Raw genomic sequence first — 22577 nt, 5'->3', positions numbered from 1 at the left:
TAATAACCAATTAATTAATTTTAGAACATAAAATTATAGACCTGGAAGGAATCTTACTTAGAAAATGGAATGTTAAAAACAGAAGAGCCCACTTGATTTTTTTAAGGTCAAATAGTTATAGGTAGAAATCAGGATTCAAACTCTAAGTCCATTGCTCTTTTCTCTCTCTCTCTCTCTCTCTCTCTCTCTCTCTCTCTCTCTCTCTCTCTCTCTCTCTCTCTTCTTTCTCTCTCTCTCTCTCTCTTTCTCTCTCTCTCTCTCTCTTTCTCTCTTTCTCTCTCTCTCTCTTTCTCTCTCTCTCTCTCTTTCTCTCTCTCTCTCTCTTTCTCTCTCTCTCTCTCTTCTTTCTCTCTCTCTCTCTCTCTCTCTCTCTCTCTCTCTCTCTCTCTCTCTCTCTCTCTCTCTCTCTCTCTCTCTCTCTCTCTCTCTTCTCTCTCTCTCTTTGCTGTGGCAAATAGGATTAAGTGACTTGACCAGGGTCACAAGGCTAGGAAATGTTAAGTATCTGAAGCTAGATTTGAACTCCAGTCTTTCTGACTTCAGGGCTGGTGCTCTATCCACTGCACCAACTAGCTGCCCCTTTTCACCATATTTCTAATGGAAATAGGATGCCTTTCCATACATAAATGATGATATTTTTCAGCTATTTCTTTTGAACCTTCCCGGCTGGTTGTCAGGATTTGGATCATTCTTAAGCAAATCACAAACTCCACCTCTTCTGATTTATCTAGTTATACATTACCATTCATGAGTTTGAAATTTATTTGTAAGGAAGGGTGATTAAAAACTCCACCTTTTTTTTTTGGCTTTTTTGTTCTGTGCAATTCTGATAATTTGTATCTCATATAAATAATCTTCCAATATAGTAACCTTTACCTGAAATAGTCTTATAGAGAGGGAATGATAGTGGTAAATACTGTCAAGAAAATGAGAAGTGACAATTGACATCATAGAAAGTGAGGAGACCACAAATTATAAAAAGTATAAACAAGAACTAAGAAAAAGTGCAAATGTAAGGGATCCTTCAATATAGGGAAAATTCTTCCACATACTTCCATATTAAAGGCATCACTACTGACATCTAGGTAGCACAATGGGTAGAGCCCTGAGTAAGGAAGGGTTAACTTCAAATCTAACAGAAACTTATTAGCTACAGGATTTACTGGCTTCTGGGACTTAACCTCTGTTTTCCTATAACCTCTGTTTTTATTTGTAAGGTGGGAATAACAGCAACACCTACCTTGCATGATTGTTGTGAGCATCAAATGAGATAGCATTTGTAAAAGTGTTTAACAGTGTCTGGCACATATTAGGCTCTATCTAAGTTTTTATTCCGTCTCCCTTTCACTAGCATACTATTGTAACTAAGGGCATCAGCATCATCATCAGTATCATTTTCACTATCACAATCACTTAGTTCTGAAAGGAACCTCAGTGGTTATCTAGTTGGTTGGAATTAGTTGGTGGCCTTTTGAACCTCTGTCCAATTGAGGAACAGTCTATATATAGTGTATTATTAAATGAAGAACCATGAGGTAACATTATTGTAGTTGTTTTTTTTTAAGAACAGCATAACAACAGCTTTAGGACCATTACTAATATTTGTAATTATATAAATGAAGATAAAGATAATAAAAGTTTTCTTTTTCACGGTTTAATCTGATTGCTTGCATGGGTCAAGACAAAATTTTCTCACGCTGAAGACATCATTGCACAACTGAATAATGATCCTTTAGTCATTTACTACCAACTATCCTCTTAAGTTCCCAGGACTTCTGACTGGGTAAAAGGCAGGTGAGGGGCTCTATCATTTGCCTTTTTCCATTGTTGCTCAGGATTATGCTGGAGCCACTACTTAACCTATAGTTAACCAGTTTTAAGTAGTGGTTTATGCTTGTGTTCTGAAGCTAGTCTGAATTCCAGTCCAATGTTTTGCACAGCTTCTTTTCTGTGTTTTTAATGGGCTCCATTCAGCTCTTCAACAGCAGTTCCTGGGGAGACATGGTAGAGCTCAGCTCAGAACTAGGTGACAGTTTCAAGCAAGTGATCTTAAAAAGGTTAGCTTATTCTGGGTAATTCATCGCAATGGGCTGGGTTTGCTTTTCAAGCCAGGGAGGTGGCATTGCCCACTGTGTATGAAAACGAAGATAATGATGGTATAGCTAAAAGTCAGAGCTTTTATAAATATTGTGTTTTCTATGGGTTAAAATCAAGATTATATTTAAAAACTGACAGGTTAATTACATGTTTTAAAGCTTTGTTTCCCATGAGTTGATAACTAATGCTGATAAATAAGGACTCTATTTAGTGCAATGTTTCCAATGTTTCCCTTCAGCTGATTACGCCTCATGCCATCCGAGTGCAGACCCCTCCACGACACATCCCTGGTGTTGTAGAAGTCACATTGTCTTACAAATCCAAACAGTTCTGCAAAGGAACACCAGGAAGATTCATCTACACAGGTAAGAAGCGCAGAGAACTTTATTTGTCCATTAGATCTGAAATTATGAATTCTTGTGCATATTTGCATCCTCTCTTTCCAACCTTCTAATACTATGAGGATGTTATTTGTCTCCTAATGTCACCATGTGCATTTTTGATAGTGAGATTGTTATTGAAGGATTTATTTGGGTATCCATGGGACACATATGGGTCAGTAGAAACAGCTGGCTGCCTTCATAATGTGGCAACATAGGAAATAAAATAAAGAGAACTACTTCTAAGAAGTAAAAAGGGAAAGTGCAACTCAAGCCTGGCTACTAAACCAGCTGTTTTTGTTTTAAACCAGCTCCTATCCTCATTAGAACATTTTTGACTGTGATTGGTGGCCTCAAATTTTAAGACTGGTGGGTGCGACTCCAATCCCCACCAATCTGCCCTTGGGTCTCTTGGACTGTGGCACTCCTGGGAATTGTCTGAGCATATGGAGTGGCCTCCTGTTGGGATGCTGATTATTGGAATTGCTGGGTGAATCCTTTGTGACAGACTGAATAATTTAACCAGGAGAATAACATTAGACAGAGAGGACCATAGCTCTGCTAGGCGTATTCCAAGTGCTAATAGCATGGACCCAGAGCTCTAGATTACTAGGGATAATTGTTGTAGCATTTCCTGAAATGGCTAAAATATTTGGTTATTCCTTCAATAAAGGAACACAAGGCCCAATTAAGTAGAAATAGGGACTGTGTGCACACAAAGAAATTCCAAGGCAGTCAGTGGATGACTCCATTAACATATTTTAATTATAGCCATACAATTAAGCAAATAAATTTTATTTTGACTGTGACACTTTATCTCACAGCATCTTTTCTTTCTTGCTACTTAATATTAAACTGCGAAGGAAATCAGCCATGTTTCTTAAAGCAAAACACTTTTTCTTTCTCTCTTAAAAAAATAAAAACAATTAATGCATCCTGACCCTTGGAAATGCCTCCCAGCCCTTTAAACAAAATGCAGGTTTGGTGCCCGCCTGACGATTAGTTTTAGTTAATTGAAAATTATAGGATTGACCCAAGAGGAAAATTTTGTTTGCACTCCAATCACTTTTACAAATTAAGGAAAATTACCACAATTTTGTTTAGCTAAGGTTTCACACTGAGTTCAAGAAATTAGCTCAGCCATCCCAACGAAGTCAGCACTTTGTTAGTGAGCACTTGAAAAATAATAGTCTATCTGGAGTTTTGTGGTGTATACAAACGGGGCATAGAAAAAGCTATGATACTTTATAGAAGTAGGCCAAGTGTTTTTAATTAGGCTCATTGGTTCAGTGTAAGTTTTGAAGAACAATCAAACTAGCAGATTAGCTGTTTCTTTTAAAGCTAGGATTTCTTGCCATTCATTTTTCCCATGAGAACTTCCACATAGCACAATTTTTTTTTACAAGCCTCATTATGGGCCTACAGGAAATGGACCAATTGGAACTTCTGATACTGTAACATTCCTCAGCATCATTCCAATAGATGGGAGTTTTTCACAATGTTCTTCAGTGAACTCAGTGTTCTGGAACATATTACAAAACCACAGAGGCCAAATGTTTTCTCAGAGGAGCTTGGACTCTGTTTTTGGCCGAAAACATTTAGGCCTCACTTGCTGCCTATTTACCCTGCTATTAAGAACAAGAAAAAGAGAAGGGGGGAAGGGGGGAGTGGAAGAGAAGAAAACCCTGGTGTTGTGGGCGGTACAAGTCAGCCAAGCATGGTTTCCTCTCTAGTGAAAATGTCCCTGCCCATTAATGGCACCATTTTGTGGTCAGGTCTCATTTAGTTGAAATTATTTTTAATCAGTGTTCAACAAAATATCCCCCCTACCCCCCAAGCCACCTGGCTGCAAACTTAAAACACACACACACTCACAACTGTTAAATACTTAAGTTCTCAGAAAAAAATACCTAGCAACTTTTTTTTTAACTGTTAAAATATCTCCATAAATTGAAAAAACTGAATCTTGAGTACATCCAAATTTAAGGTCAAATTTATAGAGAGAAATGCAAGTTTAGTTATTTTAGGAAAAATAAATCTGTGATATACGAGTATATATATATATACATATGTGTGTATGTGTGTGTGTATGTGTGTGTTTTCATGATATGGGAAAGTCATATGCCGTATATTTTTAATAGGTTGAATAAGGGAGGTGAACTACATTCAAGCTCTAAATTTTATTGAAATACTATGATAATTTTCCTTTTAGTTGTGATATCTCAAAATATATAAGCAGTAGAAAAAACCTTAGATTTTCAAAAAAAATTTGAAAGAGAAGTTTCTTTCTCTTTTGTAATATTAAATTATGATGTAGTTTGCATCTCTTCCTGTCTATGAATATTGTTGCCTATTAATAATAAATGTGGCAAAACATAATCTATGCTAATTGGATAGAGGCATGAGGGTCTCTTTGAATACCATTATTAAAAGGCTCCATTATAAAGAGATTGCCTAGTGATTAGTGCTACTGATCCAAACATTTGACTCACTTTTTTTCTCCACATATTAGAGAAGGCATGTAGAAGGACCCTAAAATGTCTCCCTTTTTTGTATCCAATAAACTATTTAAGTGATTTAAATATGAAATCCTCCTCTTTCTCATAAATACATATTCATATTTCATTTTCTTTAACATCTTTAACATTTTAAAGTGAAAGTTTGGTTTTCCAAATCTGGTGAGCTCACTTCTGTGCTGCTCAATTGAATGCTGCTGAGAGAGGGAGGCAGAAGAAGAAGGTATGAGAATAAGAGAAAAAGAGAGAAAATAGGACAGAATATGAAAGAAAGATAAGAAAATATGAATAAGAATAAACTGAAAATACCAATCAAAACAAATTTTGATATTTTTATGTGAGGAGAAAAAGAGGAAAGAGGAGAAGAAGAGAATACTGGAATATAGTGCATTGAGGAATACATCCTTTTTGGAAAATTCATTCTTAATGACAACAATGATAGTAAAGAATCAGATTTAAAATAATTATAATCATTGATTTTAGTCTGGATTTGTGATTTCATTCATAGGGAAACTCATTGTGGAAACTAATGTAATTGACAGCTCATCAATAATTTAAAAGATTGGAAATGTTTATGGCAATATAAAAATTAAATGACTTATTATGTAGCTAGTATGACTACAGAATTTGAACTCAAGTTTTCCAAAAACTGCCCACTCTCTACTATATAGTTGGTTGCTGCTTCTTATTCTTTCTCTTCTTGTCTTGAAATTGTTATGATTTTCCTCTTCTTCCTCTGCTTTTCTTCTCTTCCTTATTTTTCATTTCCTACTTCTCTCCATCCGTTTTCTCCTCCTCTCTTTTTTCTTCTTTCTCCCCTTTCTCTTTCCTTCTTCTTCCTTCTCCTTCTTCTCCTTCTCCTTTTTCTGTTCTTTCCCCTCTCATTAATCATATAATTATTGCTATGAAAGAATTACAATAATGTTTAATTTGACAAAAGCAACAATAACAAGTCATTTCGTTCTTTCATTGAACCTAAGGAGGTTAAGCTTAAATAATAACACTTTTATTTATCTTCAGAAAGCAGTTTATCATCTGCATAATAATCCATAAAACATAAATATATAAGAAGAATAGGATGGTGACTTGTGTCAGGCTGGTTTCTATCTGGATCTAATCAAATAGATGAAAATGAGATAAAATGCAATCTGTAATATTACCAGTAATAATCCTAGATATATTGATTAATGCTCCATAAGTAAATAGTAGAACATGTGACAAAAATCTAGTTGCTACCAAATACTTAAAAAGGCACTACTGGGTGGCCAAAATTCTACATCTGAAGCTTTCTTACTCATAAGTTAACATGACAATTTCCCATACTATAAATATAAACTGCAAATTATCCTTGAGAATTAAGAAAATAAACTGGTAAATTAACTGGAACTAGAGCATTTTCATAGACAAATGGATGCCTACATATAATTAACCCATACAAATTTAACAAAATATTTTTAGTGAATCCTGCTATAGCAGATAGTCATAATCTTCAAACTACATGGAACTTTCAAAATATAGAGGCTTAGTACACAAAACAAAACAAAACAAAAACCTCACAAATAACCAGGTTTAGGCATATATCATCATTCCTGACTTGCCTTATGAGCATAATAACAAAAATACTTTAATTGAACCAAAAAGAGATTATTTTTTTTTCAGTTGTGAAAAGTAGTCATTTTGTCTATCATGCAATATTCCTGAGGTAGCAAACTCATGACTTGCAAAACTCCCAAGTGCTATGGAACCAGATTAAAATATAATTGGGAAATGCACAACAACATAAATAAAAGTACAATATAACACATATGATGTTAATTTGTGGTTTTCTATCTCAGTAAGTAATATGGTTCACAGAACATTAGCTATCAATAGATAATGGTGAAATAGTTTGTCCTAGGACTGTTTTCCTCCTAACTCCATTGAAGAGAGGAAGAGAGAAAGACAAACAGAAACAGACAGACAAAGAGAGAGAAAAACAGAGAGAGAAACAGAGAGAAATACAGAGACAGAAATAGAAAGGTAGAGAGACAGAGAGAGCAAAACGACAATAAGATACTGTTGCTGTTAACCACTACTGATAATACCATTTCTATCTGAATTTCAATGGACACAAAGATAAGAACAAAATAATATTTAACACAAAAGAGAGTAGAGTTGATGCAAATAGACTCAGATGTTTTGGAGGAAGTGAAAAACAAAACATTTAAAAAGAGATAGATGATCTGTCCTAAAGCAGGACAGCCTGTGAAGAGTCTCCTGTGCAATCCTTTGCTCTTTTGAATGCATATCCCTGCCATTTGATCCTGAGTAAAAGGAAATCCTGAGTCAGGCTGAATCCCACTTTCCCTTTAGCTGCTTGGTGCCCTCAGTTCTCATGTATTTGTGGTCAGAGGGGAACAGGATAAAACTCTTAACCAAACAACCAAAAGGCTAGTAGGAGTTCCTCTGGATCTGACTCTACCCTGCCTGGCATATTCTTATGTAAATATGGGTTTGAACTAATGATGTTTTTGTGTTTTTAATGACTTTTAGAAAGTGTTGAGGGGGGAAAGGGGTAAAAAAACAATAACTTTCCAGTCAGAATTATTTTCAAAGCTTTCTTTCTAATCTCATGTCTAGTCAATCAGTCTTAAAGATCATTAGGAGGTGGTTTTAAATCTTTCTCAAGTCTCCACCACCCATCAAGGGGCCTTCACAATACTCTTTTTGTTCTCATAGCCCATGTTCCATCAATTGTGACATCTTTTGGTAACTTGGTTCCTTGTAAGTGTTGAAATGTCTCCTGCCAAGCTCTGACGAAGGAACTTTGGAAGCCCAGTGGGCTTTTAGCTGTCCTCAATCAATTAATACAGAAATAGTATCCTTACTAAGAGATAATCAACTGTAAATGTAGGCACTAATTTCAATCCAGCCTAAGTCTGGAAGAGATCATCCTTTTTCTGGAAGAAAATAAGTGCAGAAATTGTAGCTGGTCAATCTGCATAGTAATACTTTTTACAACTCAGAGTATTTTATAGACTCATAGGCTCATAACTTTATAGCTAGATCATATTCAATGAACTCTTGAGTCTCTTCTATTGGAAGATTCCTATAGTTCTGCATTTTTTCAATACATAGTTTTCTCCAAACAGACTTGGGTAGATTCCTACCTCCATATCTCTGCTCAGACCAAGCCTCCTATCTGGAAGCCTCTTTTAGCTACCTATTAAATTTTATTTTACTCTTAAAAACCCAGTTTAAATTTTTTTCTCCACATTCTTTAGTATCCCAGGGCATCTTCCTTCTTTGACAGGTGATAAGATATGTTGCCTAGATGATCCAGTCATCAGTTTTTTATTTATATTTTTTCATTTGTCTAGGTCTTAACTTTCCAATCAGATTGAAAGCTTCTTGAGTGAAGAGAAATCCTTCTTAAATCTTTTTGTATCTACCTCTTTCACTAGTTAACATAGTAGCATGAACACTGTAAACATTCAGAAATTTTTTGATTACACATATTCATTGAAATATATATATACATATATATGTGTGTGTGTGTATCTCTCTATATATATATAATGTTATGTGCGTGTGTGTTTGAGAAAGAGAAAGTATATAATTATAGGAAATGCAAATGGAATTTCCCTTTTTGGGAGTATAAAATGTTTTCATTTTCTGTTTAATGTTCACTGAGCAAAACAGTTGAAGCCTCTGTTAAAAGGGGAGGGAGGAGGGAAGAAGGTGAGAAATTATTTTGAAAATGCCAAGAATTGATTATTGGATACCAATAATTTTCATGTTTTGTGAAGTCAACTTTTCTAAGTCAGTGTAGCATAGTAATCTCAAGAAAGTCTGAATTCTATTCCTGGCTCCTAACCCTAATTCTCTTTGCTACTTTGGAAAACTCATTCAACCTCTCTGTGCCTCAGTTTCCTTATCTGCAAAATTCAAGTGAATAATAATACCTATCCTGTCTACTTCATAAGGGTTTTGTAATGATGAAATGAGATTCAAACCACAAAGGAGAAATATTTATAAGATCTTAATTAAGCACAGTAGTGGGCAGAGTGCTTTTGCTAAACTCACTTAGTGAGACCCAAATTCTAGATCATGAAGTACTTTGCAAAGGAAGAAGTGTTTTGCTAAAGTAATATATTATCATTAAGGTACCCCATCAATTAAATTGGGGAGATTTGACCCAGGATAGGGCAGAGCAAGAATCTGTTTTCTTTCACATCAGATTTTCACTTCAGATTCAGAAGACTGTCTAATGAACACTTACCTAACAGTTCTGCCTTTGCTGTGTCCTAATTGGAAAAGACCCAACAAGAAAGAAAAATTAACAGCCTGCCCCTGTCCACATGTTTTGAATATTACTCCAAATGAGCCATTTATACCAAGAGAGAGTGAGAATGCAAGGCAGAAATTCTCTCCTTCCATATGATAGAAGGAGATGCGGAGGAGGGAAGGTAGTAAGTTTCTGCTCTATGCACAGAGGGAAGGCTTTGACAAAATTTGATCATGTCTGATGTATGCTAATGTGATCACTGAACCCTGGTCCTCTGGCATTTGTAAAGTTAAACATTGTCAGCACGATAATACAGAACAAAAATAATCACTAAAAGTATACAATGTACCTGTATGACATCTGTAAAACGGAAGCAATTACAGCACAGAGGAAAGCCAGCTCTGAAGGCAACATATTATTTTGCATATTTTATGTACACACTTTCCGAGAAATATGACCTTTATTTTCTAGTTGGAGTGGAGTGTAATCAGGATTTGAGCAGCTAGTGTAACAGGATCATTAAAAGGAATATTTTCCCTAACATTAGGGGTCTAAATGGGCACTAACCTTCCTTCACAGCCTTAGCTTTTTCCTGTCTGCCCAGACTTAATAAGTGATAAGACCAGAAGAGAAATAAATCATGGAAATCCCTGTCCAAAGAAAACATATTGACTACAGCCAAGCAAATAACAGACTATAACCAATGGTCCCATTCATCATTCATATAATAGGGATATAAAGTATTTCCTACCTATGAAACCATAGAGAGGGTAAAGGCAGATAAGCTCTCCCAATCTAAGGCATGTGATTTGGTTATTAAGAGACATGAACTATTTGTCACATGGCTTTAATCTTTAAGATGTGTTGCTGTTTCTAAACTATAAATTTCTACTAAAGGATTACAAAGCTATTAACAATAAAGGATGGGGACTGAGCTTTATAAGTATTCTTGCTTGTGTAATGCAATCCTATAAACTCTTGAAACTCTAATCTATTTAGTATGATAGGACATGATTTGCTCTTCAAAGCCAATAAACAATTTGGGGATTTTCTTGCTTCATAACTGGCATCATGATAAATTAGCTACTCAGTTTCTCTGAATATAGCTTATAATTGTCTTTTTTCCTGGGGGAAAACAAAGAAATCAAATGTCTTTTTCACTGGTTTTGGGATTTATTTCAAGTTTAGGAATTCTGGATTATCTTCTGGTTAGCTTATCAGCTTTTCAATATTATGGATATTAATTGTTATGTGTCCTGTTAAATGTTTGAAGCTAGAAAGGCATAATAATAGTATATAATAAGGGTCACTCTATATTGTACTGAAATTGTATTTTGGTTTTTAACTTAACACTTTTTTTTCTTTTGAACTTGTGATTATATTGGTGCAAGCACTCCCCTTACTAATGCAGATAGGCAACTGCTTTGGGTCACATTGCCAGTGTGGATGAGTCCTCATTCTGAGGTGAACCATCTATCTACCATATAGTCCCTGCTTCTCAAGTTTTCAGTTAGGTAACAGAAAGTGAGAATTTCCCATATAAAACACTTCCCTGAATAATGCTAGAGTTAGTGCTTAATAAGTGGATGTTGAGTTGAATTCTCTTGATAAAACTTTGGTTTTTCTGCATACCAAAAAATATACTACATGTGGGACCATTTTTCTTTTTTTTAACATAAAATCATACATAGATTTATAGCTGAAAGGGATCTCAAAATCCATCTACTAAAAACACTTCATTTTTTATGGATGAGAAAACTTTAACCTGGTGAGATTAAGTGACTTTGTTCAACGTCATACAGTGGCAAGAAAGATGGTTGAGAGTGACCCCAGATATGGGTATTCTCTGATTCTAAGTGCCACCCCCCACTATAATCTATAAAGTCTCTAATATGTTTTTATCATTATGTTTTGGCACTGATATTATAATGGATACTTATATCATCCATATCTATAATCTCTATATGCAAAAGAGATAGGACTCTCTTAAATTAAGAGCTGTGTGCAATAATCAAAACAAAGGTAGGTGACTTTTTGTATTAGACTCACAATCCATCTTGTACAACAGTTTTTTTGCTTCCACTTTTTATGATGCTGGGTAAATTATAGGATTATATAATTCAGAATGATCATGGATCTTAGAAATCATTTAATTTGTGTTACTCCTTTTTAAAAGCAAGAAATAAAAAATCCAGCAGTATAAAATCATAATAAATTTAGGAATTAGTTATATACCTCTGAGTTACTGACTCATCTTTGCATGTATGTGTGTGTATGTCTATATATTATGTATATGCACGCATATTTGTGTATGTGTATTTATCTCTCTATGGCTATCATATCATGTATATGTTGCCTCATTAAGCAAATGTAAGCTCCTTGAAGGTAGTAGTAACTATTTTATGCTTATATAGAAAGTAAAGATGGGAGAGGCAATCTATCTATTGAGTCCATAACTTATCTCACCCTACTTAGCCCAAATGCTTTTATCAGATGAGAATACCTTCAATGAATCACTCAGTTCAAGGCATTTCTACTAGACAGAGTAAGTGAAGATTAATTGAGAACCTTGGTCCCCATCCAAATAGTTTGGAATCAAGCATTCAAGATCCTGAGGGTAGAAAGGGGAGAAAAGCATTCCAACCTTCCCTGCTAAGGCTTGGGGAACAAGAAGAAGAGGGTCTTGTTTTAGCCTCAATGTCAGTTTCTTCCTCTTTAGTCAAAGGAGAATTTTGTGAAAAATCACAGGGCTAGAGGATTTGAATTTTTTTTTATCAATATTCTAGTACTGTATTAAGAACAGTAGTGACAGATTGGGAGATGAGGGCAAGCTAGGACTATTGGGAGATGGAGGCTTCAAAACTCTATGAGACTTTCTACAGAAAAGCTATTCTATGACTAAGGGGAACTTTGTGAATGTCTCAAGAAGGAGAGAAATTTATTTACAGCAGCAAAGATCTGTGAATTATTCCTTTGCCCTATGTTCTTTCAGAGCTTGGCTCTAATTTGCCCCAGAATCTTTGTACCCAGTGAAAAGTGTATCAGAATCTTTTAGGGGATGCTTTATAGTACTTCAGTTGAATAGACTTTTCCTGGCTGACTAATTTATATCAACTGATAATAAAGGGGAGAACACACCAATAGGGAATTATAAATGATAGCATTAAAGACTTGCCTTGGCCATTTGAGGTCCACTGGAACTCTTGGGGAGAAGAGTCAGCTTAGCTCTGGGTTAACTGACTTGAAATTACCAATGCGAATAGCAAAGATAATTTTGGAGTCTGTATATGCTACATTTGCCTTTTTATCTACAATTCCAAGATAGTTCCTAGAACTTAATAACTGCTTATTAGTTGACTAAAGACCCTCTAGCTCAACCCATTAATTTTATAGAAAAGGAAACATCCTCCAACAAGTAAAATGACTTTTCCAGTGTTACACTTATTTAAACCAAAGCCTTCTGAGTACAAATACATGACAATGCACTTTCCACTATACCTTATTATTCAGTTAATTCATCTGAATTTGTTTCTTCATCTATAATACATATTGAACTAAGGTCCTCTGATTCTAATGTCACTATATACATACATACCTACATATATATATATATATATATATATATATATATATATATATATATATATATATACACATATGTATGTATGTATAAAATTGTCTCATCTACCAGACAGGATTGCTCTGAGGATAATACAAATGAATGGATGAATTAATGAATGGAAAAATGCATTAATTACTATGTATCAAACATAATGCTAATTAGTGAGCATACAAATAAAATAACAAAATGAGATATTGCCTATCCCTACAGAAATTGGATACAAATAGGAGAGACCATAACACATCAGTACATCAGTATAATGGCCAGAGTGGGACATCATGAATTGGAAAGACACACGATATTGAGGAAATCGATAAGGGAATGGATTGATATATTCTTTCCAGTCTCAGTATTGATTTGATTCTAGTTCCAGAACTGTGGGGCTGGGAATTGAGGTGGGATTAAAAGAGGTAGGAAGGAGAACAGAGTCATGACAGGGCATGCCATATGTCAGGGCAGAATATGAAATGTGTCTGAAGCCAACTAAAGAGTGTATCAATGGTTATCCATTCACTGATAGGGAAAATGCAGGCCCCTGGGAAGGGGTTCTAGAATTCAAAGAGTTAAAGTCCCACAGGATAAGGTCTTTGGAGATATCATGTAAAAAAGGGTACAGAATCTGGTGAATGGCAAAATGATAAAGATAAGTGGTCCAGAAGGTATAGTATCATGGAATGTAGGTGGTAAGAATGGTAGATGGTAGAAGATAAAATAGTATTAAGAATATTAAGAATAAATCTATAACCTAAAGTATAGTTTTAATATAGATCATACTATTCTTCTTCTCAAAGGGTAGAGACATGCCCAAGACATGATAGTTTCTTTTAATAACCTATTATGTCATTCATGATGGTAGCTACATTTTTGGAAGCTATTTATATCTTTAGCTTGCACTGCCTTTTGAGCTAATGAGTTTCATAACTTTAATGTCCACAGTGAAATAGAACTCTATTTTAAATGTACCAAGGAGGGAAGTAAGAATAAGTAGTGGAGAAGGAACATAATAATATAGGAAAGTCATATAAAAATAATATTAAAAGTGCTAAAGCACAGAATAAGCTGAAACCTGCAAGGAAAGACAAGGATTATTGTTTGTTTTAGAAGAGTTTTAGAAGGCGTGTGTGGTGGTGTGGTTTTTGGTTTTGAATAGCTCCATTTGGGGAAAGAGAAGGATTGATGAAGGACAGTATTGCTGTTTGATATGAGATAATGATAGTTTAACAATAAAGGGTAGGTAGAGCTGATCAGTTCCTTTTTTGCCTCTATTTTCTCTGCCAAGGATCATGGGATCATAGAAAGACCTAAAAGAGATCTTGGTGGTCATCTAGTCTCATCTGTTCATTTTATAAATGAGAAAACTGAGATAAGACAGGGACTGAGCCAAGATGGTGAAGTTCAGGCTGGAGTGGAGAGAAACACTTGTGATCAGTCACAAGAGAGCAGGGGCCTCCAGGATCAAGAGGAGTACTTGTACTTGTAGCTTCAGGGGCCCAAAAGCCTTTCTGGAGTAAAGACTAGAATACAGATTAGGAAAGCAGTCCTTATCCCAGGATAACCTTGGAAGTACTAAAAACTTGCAGAACTACAGAACTACTTCTGAAAACAGCCAAAAAATCCTGAAGCTTGGCATAGTACTTCCTCATTCCCAGTTAAACAGAGACCAGTTTTAAAATAAAGTTCAAAGTCAAGAAAAGGCTGGGAAAATGAACAAACAACAACAAAAAGAATTTGATCATTTAAAAAAAAGTATTATCATGGCAGGAAAGATCAAGACACAAACTCAAAAGAAGACAATAATGTGAAAACAGTTAGAAGCAAACCCCTAAAGAAAAATTCCAAATGGATCCAAGACCAGTAAGAATTTCTGAAAGCATTAAAAAGATAAGAGCAAAGATGAAAAATTGAGGAAAGAAATGAGAATGAGGCAAGAAAATTAGGAAAAGAGAATTAATAGTTAGATAAAAGAGAAATGAAAAATACTGAATAAAGTAATACTTTAAAAAACCAGAATTTCCCTAATTGTAAAAGAGGCATAAAAAAATCACTAAAGAACAGAACTCCTTAAAGGACAGAATAGAGCAAATGGAAAAAAAGATACAAAATTCACTAAATAAAAGAACTTTTTAAGAAGGAGAATTAGCCAAATGCAAAAAAAGAGAATATAAGAACTCACTGAAGAAAATAATTCCTTGAAAATTAGAATTGGGCTAGTGGAAGCTAATGACTCCATAAGATTTTAAGAAATAATAAAACCAATTAAAATTAGAATAAAATGTTTAATATCTCATTGGCAAAACAACTAATCTGAAAAAATAGATCAAGAAGAGAGAATTTAAGAATTAATAGAGTATTTTAAAGATATAATCAAAAAAGACTCTAGAAATCACATTTCATGAAAATATCAAGAAAAATGACTTGATATCTTAGATCTAAAAGGTAAAATAGAATGGAAAAGATCTGACAATCACATCCTGAAAGAGATGTCAAAATTACAAATGGGAATACAGAGACCCAGAGAGTTTAAAAGGCTTACTTGAGGTTTCACATCTAGTAAGTTAGGAAGGACTTGAAACCAAGTCCTCTTTCTTTTCAATGCCATTGATTTTTCCACCATATCCCATAAATCTTCTCTAAAAATAACAACCAAAAAAATGACTAGTAAGGACTTATTACCCAATAAATAAATAAATACCCATTAAAAAAGAAAAGTTAAGATCAAAAATTTGATGATTTTGAATCATGAACTGCTTTTAAGGTAAAACAAGAATTGGTAAACCATGTGATTATTGAGATATTATTAATAATAATGTTTTAAATGGGAATTGCATAAACCATCAAAGAACAGGAAGATATACCTCTGATTTTCAAAAAAAAAAAAAAGAAGAAGAAGAAGAGAATATCTGTAAACTGTAGGTTCATGAACTTGACCTCAATTCTCAGAAAAATTCTGTACATGTTTATTAAAGAAATACTTAATGGGTTTCTGGAAAGGGAATTGGTGGCCATTGAGTCAGTGTGGATCATCAAGAACAAATCAAATCAGCCTGCTTTGTATTGCTAGATACCAAGTATACTTACAGAAATGAAGGTGCAAAAGATTACTGAAGAAAATAACTCCTTAAAATTAGAATTAGGGTGCAGCTAGGTGGCACAATAGAGTACTAGCCCTGAAGTTAGGAGGACCTGAGTTCAAATCCAGTCTCAGACACTTAACTCATCCTAGCTATGTGATCCTGGGCAAGTCACTTAACCTCAATTGCCTCAGCTAAATAAACAAATAAAATAAAATAAAATAAAAATAGAATTTGATAAGTTGAAACTAATGACTTCATTAGAGCTAAAAAATAATAAAATAAAAGTCATAAGGATAAATATTGGGGGGGGGGGATGTGTGCGACTATGTCATTTGTCTAGCTTTTTGATAAGCCTTTGATAAAGTATCTCATGCTATTCCTGTGGAAAAAATGGAGAAAGATGGATAAGATAGTAACAAAGTTAAATAGCTTCAGACCTGGTTGAATGACTGGACTCCAAGGGTAGTTGTTGATCAGTATATGAATTTGAAGTCTGAAATTGAGTGTCCCAGGGATCTGCTTTGGGTTTGTGCTGTTTAACTTGTTAATTAATAATTCAGTTAAACAAGTTGGTGGAATGTTTATCAAACTTGCAGATGACACAAATCTGGGAGAAATAATTAATAAACTAGAATGACAGAGTAATGCTTTAAAAGGCTCTTTAACAAAGTAATACCAAATCAACTCTTTAAATAAAAGTTTGGAGGGGCATTAAGAAATATCTAGCTTCTAGAACATGAAAATTTATTGTCTCTTTTTTCCCCTCTTCAGACCAAATATGCAATGTTATGTTTAGTTCCAGGTGCCATATTTAGGAAAAACATTGGTGAAATCCAGAGGAGGGCAGCAAGATGATCAAAGGCCTTGAACATATTGTCTGAAGTGTATCTAAAAGAATTGGAAATATTGGTGCAGCTAGGTAGCCCAGTGGATAGATCACCAGCCCTGAAGTCTGGAGGCCCTGAGTTCAAATCTGACCACAGACAAAAAAATGAAGTGGAAATATTTAGCCTGCAAGAGAAGTCTCAGAGGGGCCTGATAATTGGCTTCAAGTATTTGAATGGCTGTCATGTGGAAAAGAATTTAGAATTATTCTCTTTGTTCCCAGAAGGCAGGGCAGGTAACAATGAGTAGAACTTCCAGAAAAGTAAATTTGGGCTTAATGTTAGAAAAACAAACAAACAAAAATTTCCCGAAAGAGTAATTAAGAAATGAGGAAGTAGTAGATTATTTTCCTTTGGAGATTTTTAATTTATTTATTTTAATTTTTTGAAGGCAATCTGGGTTAAATGACTTGCACACAATCATAGAGTTAGTGTCTAAGGCCAGATTTGAATTTAGGTCCTCCTGACTCCAGAATAATTGCTTTATTCATGGTACCATGTTTAATATAACATAGGTGTGATTCCTTTTGGTGTGTGGTTTGAACAAGGTTGTTATTGATTTTCATTCCAACTATGTAATTCAATGATTCTATATTTTAGTGAAAATAATAAGTAAATAGAACTCAAATTCATCTAAAGCATCATACCATATCTAAAAATCAATCAAAGCCAATTTTTAAAGTTATAGGTTAGTTCAACCACATTTCTGTCTTTAAAAGCAACATATTCAGATAGATTTTTAAAACTTATTTCTGTCATTTTTTTACATGGCAATTGGCTTTTTCAGCCTTTGCATCTGAACAGTATTTATGATCTTTTCTCTCAAACTTCCTCTATTTCTTATTCCCTAGCCAACTTATTTTTCTCTTTTCCTTTCTCTCTGGTTCTTTCTTCCTTCTTTAAATTTCTCCTATCTCTCAGAGATGGTCATTTTTATTTTGTGTTTTTTTCTTTCATTTCCTAACCCAGTTATCTCATCCTCAATCTGAACCTTTTCTTCATCTATATCTATATTTTCTTTTCTTTTAAAAAATTTTTATTAAAGTTTTTTTATTTACAAAGCATATGCATGGGTAATTTTTTCCAACATTGACCCTTGCATAACCTTCTGTTGCAAAATTTTCCCTCCTTTTCCTACCCATATATACATATTTCTTATATGTAATGAACTACTATAGAATATCATAATTTCATTTTTTTTTTTGCTGAAGCAATTGAAGTTAAGTGACTTGGCCAGATCATACAGCTAGGAAGTAATAAGTGTCTGAGGTCAGATTTGAACTCAGGTCTTCCTGACTTCAGGGCTGGTGCTCTGTCTGCTGCACTAACTAGCTGCCCTGAATATCATCATTCTTAAGAAGGAACCTGAAACCTCTTTGTTTATGGGCTGATTATTGAAGTTCCATGAAATTGTGTTAGTAATGATGGAAAGAACACAACAGAGTTTGTAATTCTCCAGAATATGCAAGATCTAAGGAGAATTGGGCCTTTTCATTACTTAAAAATCTCTCTTATTTTCAGTCATTTGCCATATATAGCTGTTTGTATGATTTACATCCTATAACCTTTTTAATATAAGCAAAGCCAAAAAGAAATTATTAAGCACTTAGGGCTTGTGCTAAAGAAGGTAGGTCCAAAAGATAGATTATATAAAGAGCACTGGGCCTAGATCAGGAAAACATGAATTCCAATCCAGTCTCACACAGTAGCTGTGTACCTGGGTAAGTCACTTCCTTGATCCAATGGGAAGGAAATGGCAAACCACTCCAATACATTTTCAGAAAAAAAAATTTAGATAGTATTAGCATTCTGTGATCCACAGGATCATTAAAAGATGACCCAACCAAAGCTAATGAAACAAAGAAATATGTTAGAAACTGTGCTAAGGGATGGAAACTCCATTGCATTCCTTCCATTATCACTAACACAAGTGATTCAAACATTGTCCTGAAGATAACTTGGGCTCTCAGAGTCTAGGACAGCAATTCTGGAATACTCTACAAATCTTTTAAGGCTTTGATTTTGGGCTTATGAGTTAACTGTATGCATATTCATTTTGTATAGATTAGCTTAGCTATGATTAAAGAAGGTGACCATGGATAAGGAGCAATGATTTTTTTGGTAGCAACAGCTCTTGATAATCACTTATCAAATTATTGAAAGTTCTGATCTAATTGTGACAAAATAAAAATTTGAAATTGTATTAAATATCTATGTAATATTAAGTAGATATAATTTTTTTGGCAGAAGCAAGAGGCACCTTCAAAACTATGTAGAAATCCATAAAAAATTTCTCCCTATTAAGATGGGGTTTCTGCCATGGAACAGAATCAGTGAAAGGATGGTATGTGCTTCCTTCTCTTGTCTTCACTGATGATCTGACCATCCTCCTGAATGTAATTTTTCACCTTTTTCCTGTTGACATCTATTGTGGTTAACCTCTTTACATCTTGAGATGAGACCTGAACTGCTACTTCCATGCACCTGGTATGGCCTTGGTGGTTAGCCTCAGGAAACACCAACTCCCAGACAAAAGGGGTTAATTTAGTTTTTAGTTTTTTTTTTTTTTTAAGAACTGTATATGTATTTATATATCCACAGAATAAAACCTTCACATTCCACTTTATACATTTATAGTATTTCCCTTTGGTTTAAGCTAATTTCTAAAATAAACAATTTGATCCCATGGATCATTAGGGGGTAGTTAGGAGGTTTGGGGTAGCTGTGAAAATCCCAGAAGAATTTGGTTGGAAAGGAAATGACTGAAAAAAATCTTGTTTTCTCTAGTTTCTGCAAGTGTAAAACTGAAATATACTTAATAAATAAAAACATATTATAGAAGCAATTGCCAAAAATCATTTCACATGTTAGACTGGCATTGGGAATTTTGCTAGGTTCATGGGACAAAGAAACTGTACCCATTTCTTCTCCCTAAAGGGTCTCTCTGCTCTGGACCCAGCCTTGTAGTCTGGACTGAGTTCAGACCTAGAGGAGCCTGGACTAATAAGAAGGGGCTCCCTCCCCACTGTTACCTTTTTTTTTAATACTCTGCCTTGTTAAAACCCTACCTGGTACCTTAGGGATAAATTATTCAGTGCTTAGTTTTTGGCTTATTTATAGGTCTCCACAAAGCCGAGGGACTAGAAAGGTACTCAGTGTGCAGAGTATATAACTGTATGGGTTAGGTATTTATAAGTTACTTAGATATGGGTTAGGTATTTATATATCATTAAGTGAGTTAGGTATTTATATCTTATATGCAGAAAGAAATGCAAAGAAACACACAAAAGTCATGGTGAGAATTGAAAGAATGACTTAGGTTTCAGTAATTTAACTTAAAAGTATTATTGCCATTTTCTGTGACAATGATATTTAAATCTGATCAAAACATAAAACAATCCATGGGGTCACTAAATAGAGTTAGCCATATTTCATCTTACTTCTGAAGTATACAAATAATTTCTAGTTATTTTCTTTTCATCTTCTTCCTGGGTACCAGTCCACTCAACCCATTGTACTCAGGACCTCTGACCTCTCAGACTTACAAGGTTTTCTCCAAGCTTAGATACATCTGCCTCAAGAATAATGTTAGGTTCTCAGGAAAGAACATAAAAGTGGAAAAGACAATCAGGGACCAAGGTGCAAAGTTGGCTAGTTAATTTTTTTGTTCTACTTGCCACATGGCTATGGCCTTTCCTCATCCCTCAAGAAAAATCTGAGAGTTAGGTGATTCCACCAAGAGGCTTAAAGGAAGAGAGATATAGCTGAAAGATGGCTTTCCTTTGAATTGAGACAGTTGTCATTCAGTTTTCCTAGGAGATGGCCAAAGGATCAATGAGTTTTCTTTGCCATGTCAAAGAGACAGATTCTTTCAGGCTTTACTACCAAAGTAGATAGAAAATTCTACATTCTTAAAGGGCAAAAATGCTGGTATCTGAAAATTTCTAGGAGAGGCTTGGGCATGGTCTGAGATGTCAATTAATTCAGTAGGATCAAGGCTGAAAATTTTGTGAACAGTCAAGAGGTGATGTGTCATGAGCTAGGATACAATTTTAGAAGTTAAAAGTTTAAGTTTTGTACTTTGTCTTTTCAAGAACATTATTTTAATCTATGGTACTGAAAGATTAAGGGGTTTACCTGTGGTCACACAGCTAGCATGTGGTCACACAAAGGCAACACTTTTATGTTATATAAGGGAATCTAGATAGAACACTGACTGTAAAGTCAGGAGGACCTAATTTCAAATCCGGCCTCAGATACTTGACACTTACTAGTTGTGTGATTCTAGGCAAGGCATTTAATCCTAATTGCCTCATAAATTAAAAAGAATTAATTTTTTAAAAAATAAATCATAAAGACATTTGTTTTAAAACAATTTTGGTATATATATAATTTTACCATTAATTAAAAATGAGAGCAAATTCGCATATTATTGAGATTGGTGTTTGTTTAAAAAATTAAAATAAAAAAGATGCTATATAAATAACTTTTATTACTGTATCATTCTCATGATATGTTTAAGTTCTTGTTACAGAAACATCATGAGTTAAACTTAGTTTCATGAGAATTTGGTATTTTAAATTCCTTAGTTGCCACATTTGTTTGTGAGGAAGAGTCAACAGTTCAGCCTTTGTGGAGGAGGAAGTCTGTGGGGATGAAGCATGTCTGGGGGATATGGAAGTCTCATAAAATAAAAGGGGGTGTTGACTACTTGGTTGAACACAGTTTAGAAGACCTGTTGTCACTTGCAGCTATTTGAACTGAACTCAGCTACATTGACCAAAGCCATCATTGCCCAAAAGTGAATAACAATATTAAATGTTTACAAATCTTACTTTGGGCAGCTGAGACCCTTAGTACATAAAAATTTTACAAATTAGGACTAGAAGTTAAAAAACAGAATTTTTAAATTGATAGAATTCTGGAGCTAGAAAGACCTGAGATTTCATCAGTTAAATCACTTTATTTTATAGATGAGGAAACTAAAATGCAGAAAGACTAAAAGAATTTCACACAGGTCACTAGTGGAAGAGCTAGGTCCAAACCACCCTCACCCACCATATTTCCTCAGTTGGGAGGACCAAAAGCTAAGAAATTTTTATCCTCAGAATAGCTGATTCATTACTTCTGTTCAGTTGCAATATACATATATACTTATGCCCTTGGATGTTGCTGTTTTTCAGTCATTCAGTTATATCCAACTATTTATGATTCCACTAACTATTAACATCCCAGGCCCTACTATCTCCTCAAGTCTGTCTAACCTCATTTTTGTTGCTTCCATAACACTATCTCATCGTCTGTCATCTCCTTTTCCTTTTGCCTTTAATCTTTTCCAACAGCAGGATCTTTTCCTAGACAGGACATGGAATTTAAGGGGGAAAAGATCTGGAATTTGCTAAGAATTAAAAAAAAAACCTCTTCTCAAAATAATATGCCAAGGCTAAGAAATAGACCGGTAGATCAGTGGAACAGATTAGATACAAAGGACAAAAAAGGGTACATCTATAGCAATCTAATCTTTGACAAACCCAAAGATTCCAACATTAGGGATAAAAATTCATTATTCGGAAAAAACTGTTGGGAAAACTGGAAATTAGTATGGCAGAAATTAGATATGGATCCACACTTAACACCATATACCAAGATAAGATCAAAATGGGTCCATGATTTAGGCATAAAGAGGGAGATAATAAATAGATTAGAGGAACAGAGGATAATCTACGTCTCAGACTTG

At 34.5% G+C, this 22577-nt stretch overlaps 1 protein-coding gene across 5 annotated transcripts in view; it reads left to right on the top strand.

Moving 5' to 3' along the window:
* The window catches only part of EBF1 (EBF transcription factor 1), a 451723-nt gene that overhangs the window by 354473 nt on the left and 74673 nt on the right, over positions 1-22577 (top strand). For all 5 annotated transcript variants that reach the window (XM_074291945.1, XM_074291944.1, XM_074291943.1 and 2 more), the window contains one exon: positions 2336-2462. In XM_074291945.1, the coding sequence (XP_074148046.1) occupies positions 2336-2462 (127 nt within the window). The remainder of the gene's footprint in view (positions 1-2335; positions 2463-22577) is intronic.

This window comes from Sminthopsis crassicaudata, chromosome 2, assembly GCF_048593235.1.
Source record: "Sminthopsis crassicaudata isolate SCR6 chromosome 2, ASM4859323v1, whole genome shotgun sequence".
NCBI lineage: Eukaryota > Metazoa > Chordata > Mammalia > Dasyuromorphia > Dasyuridae > Sminthopsis > Sminthopsis crassicaudata.
The sequence above is the reverse complement of the archived record's forward strand: the minus strand, read 5'-3'. Positions and strand labels throughout refer to the sequence as shown.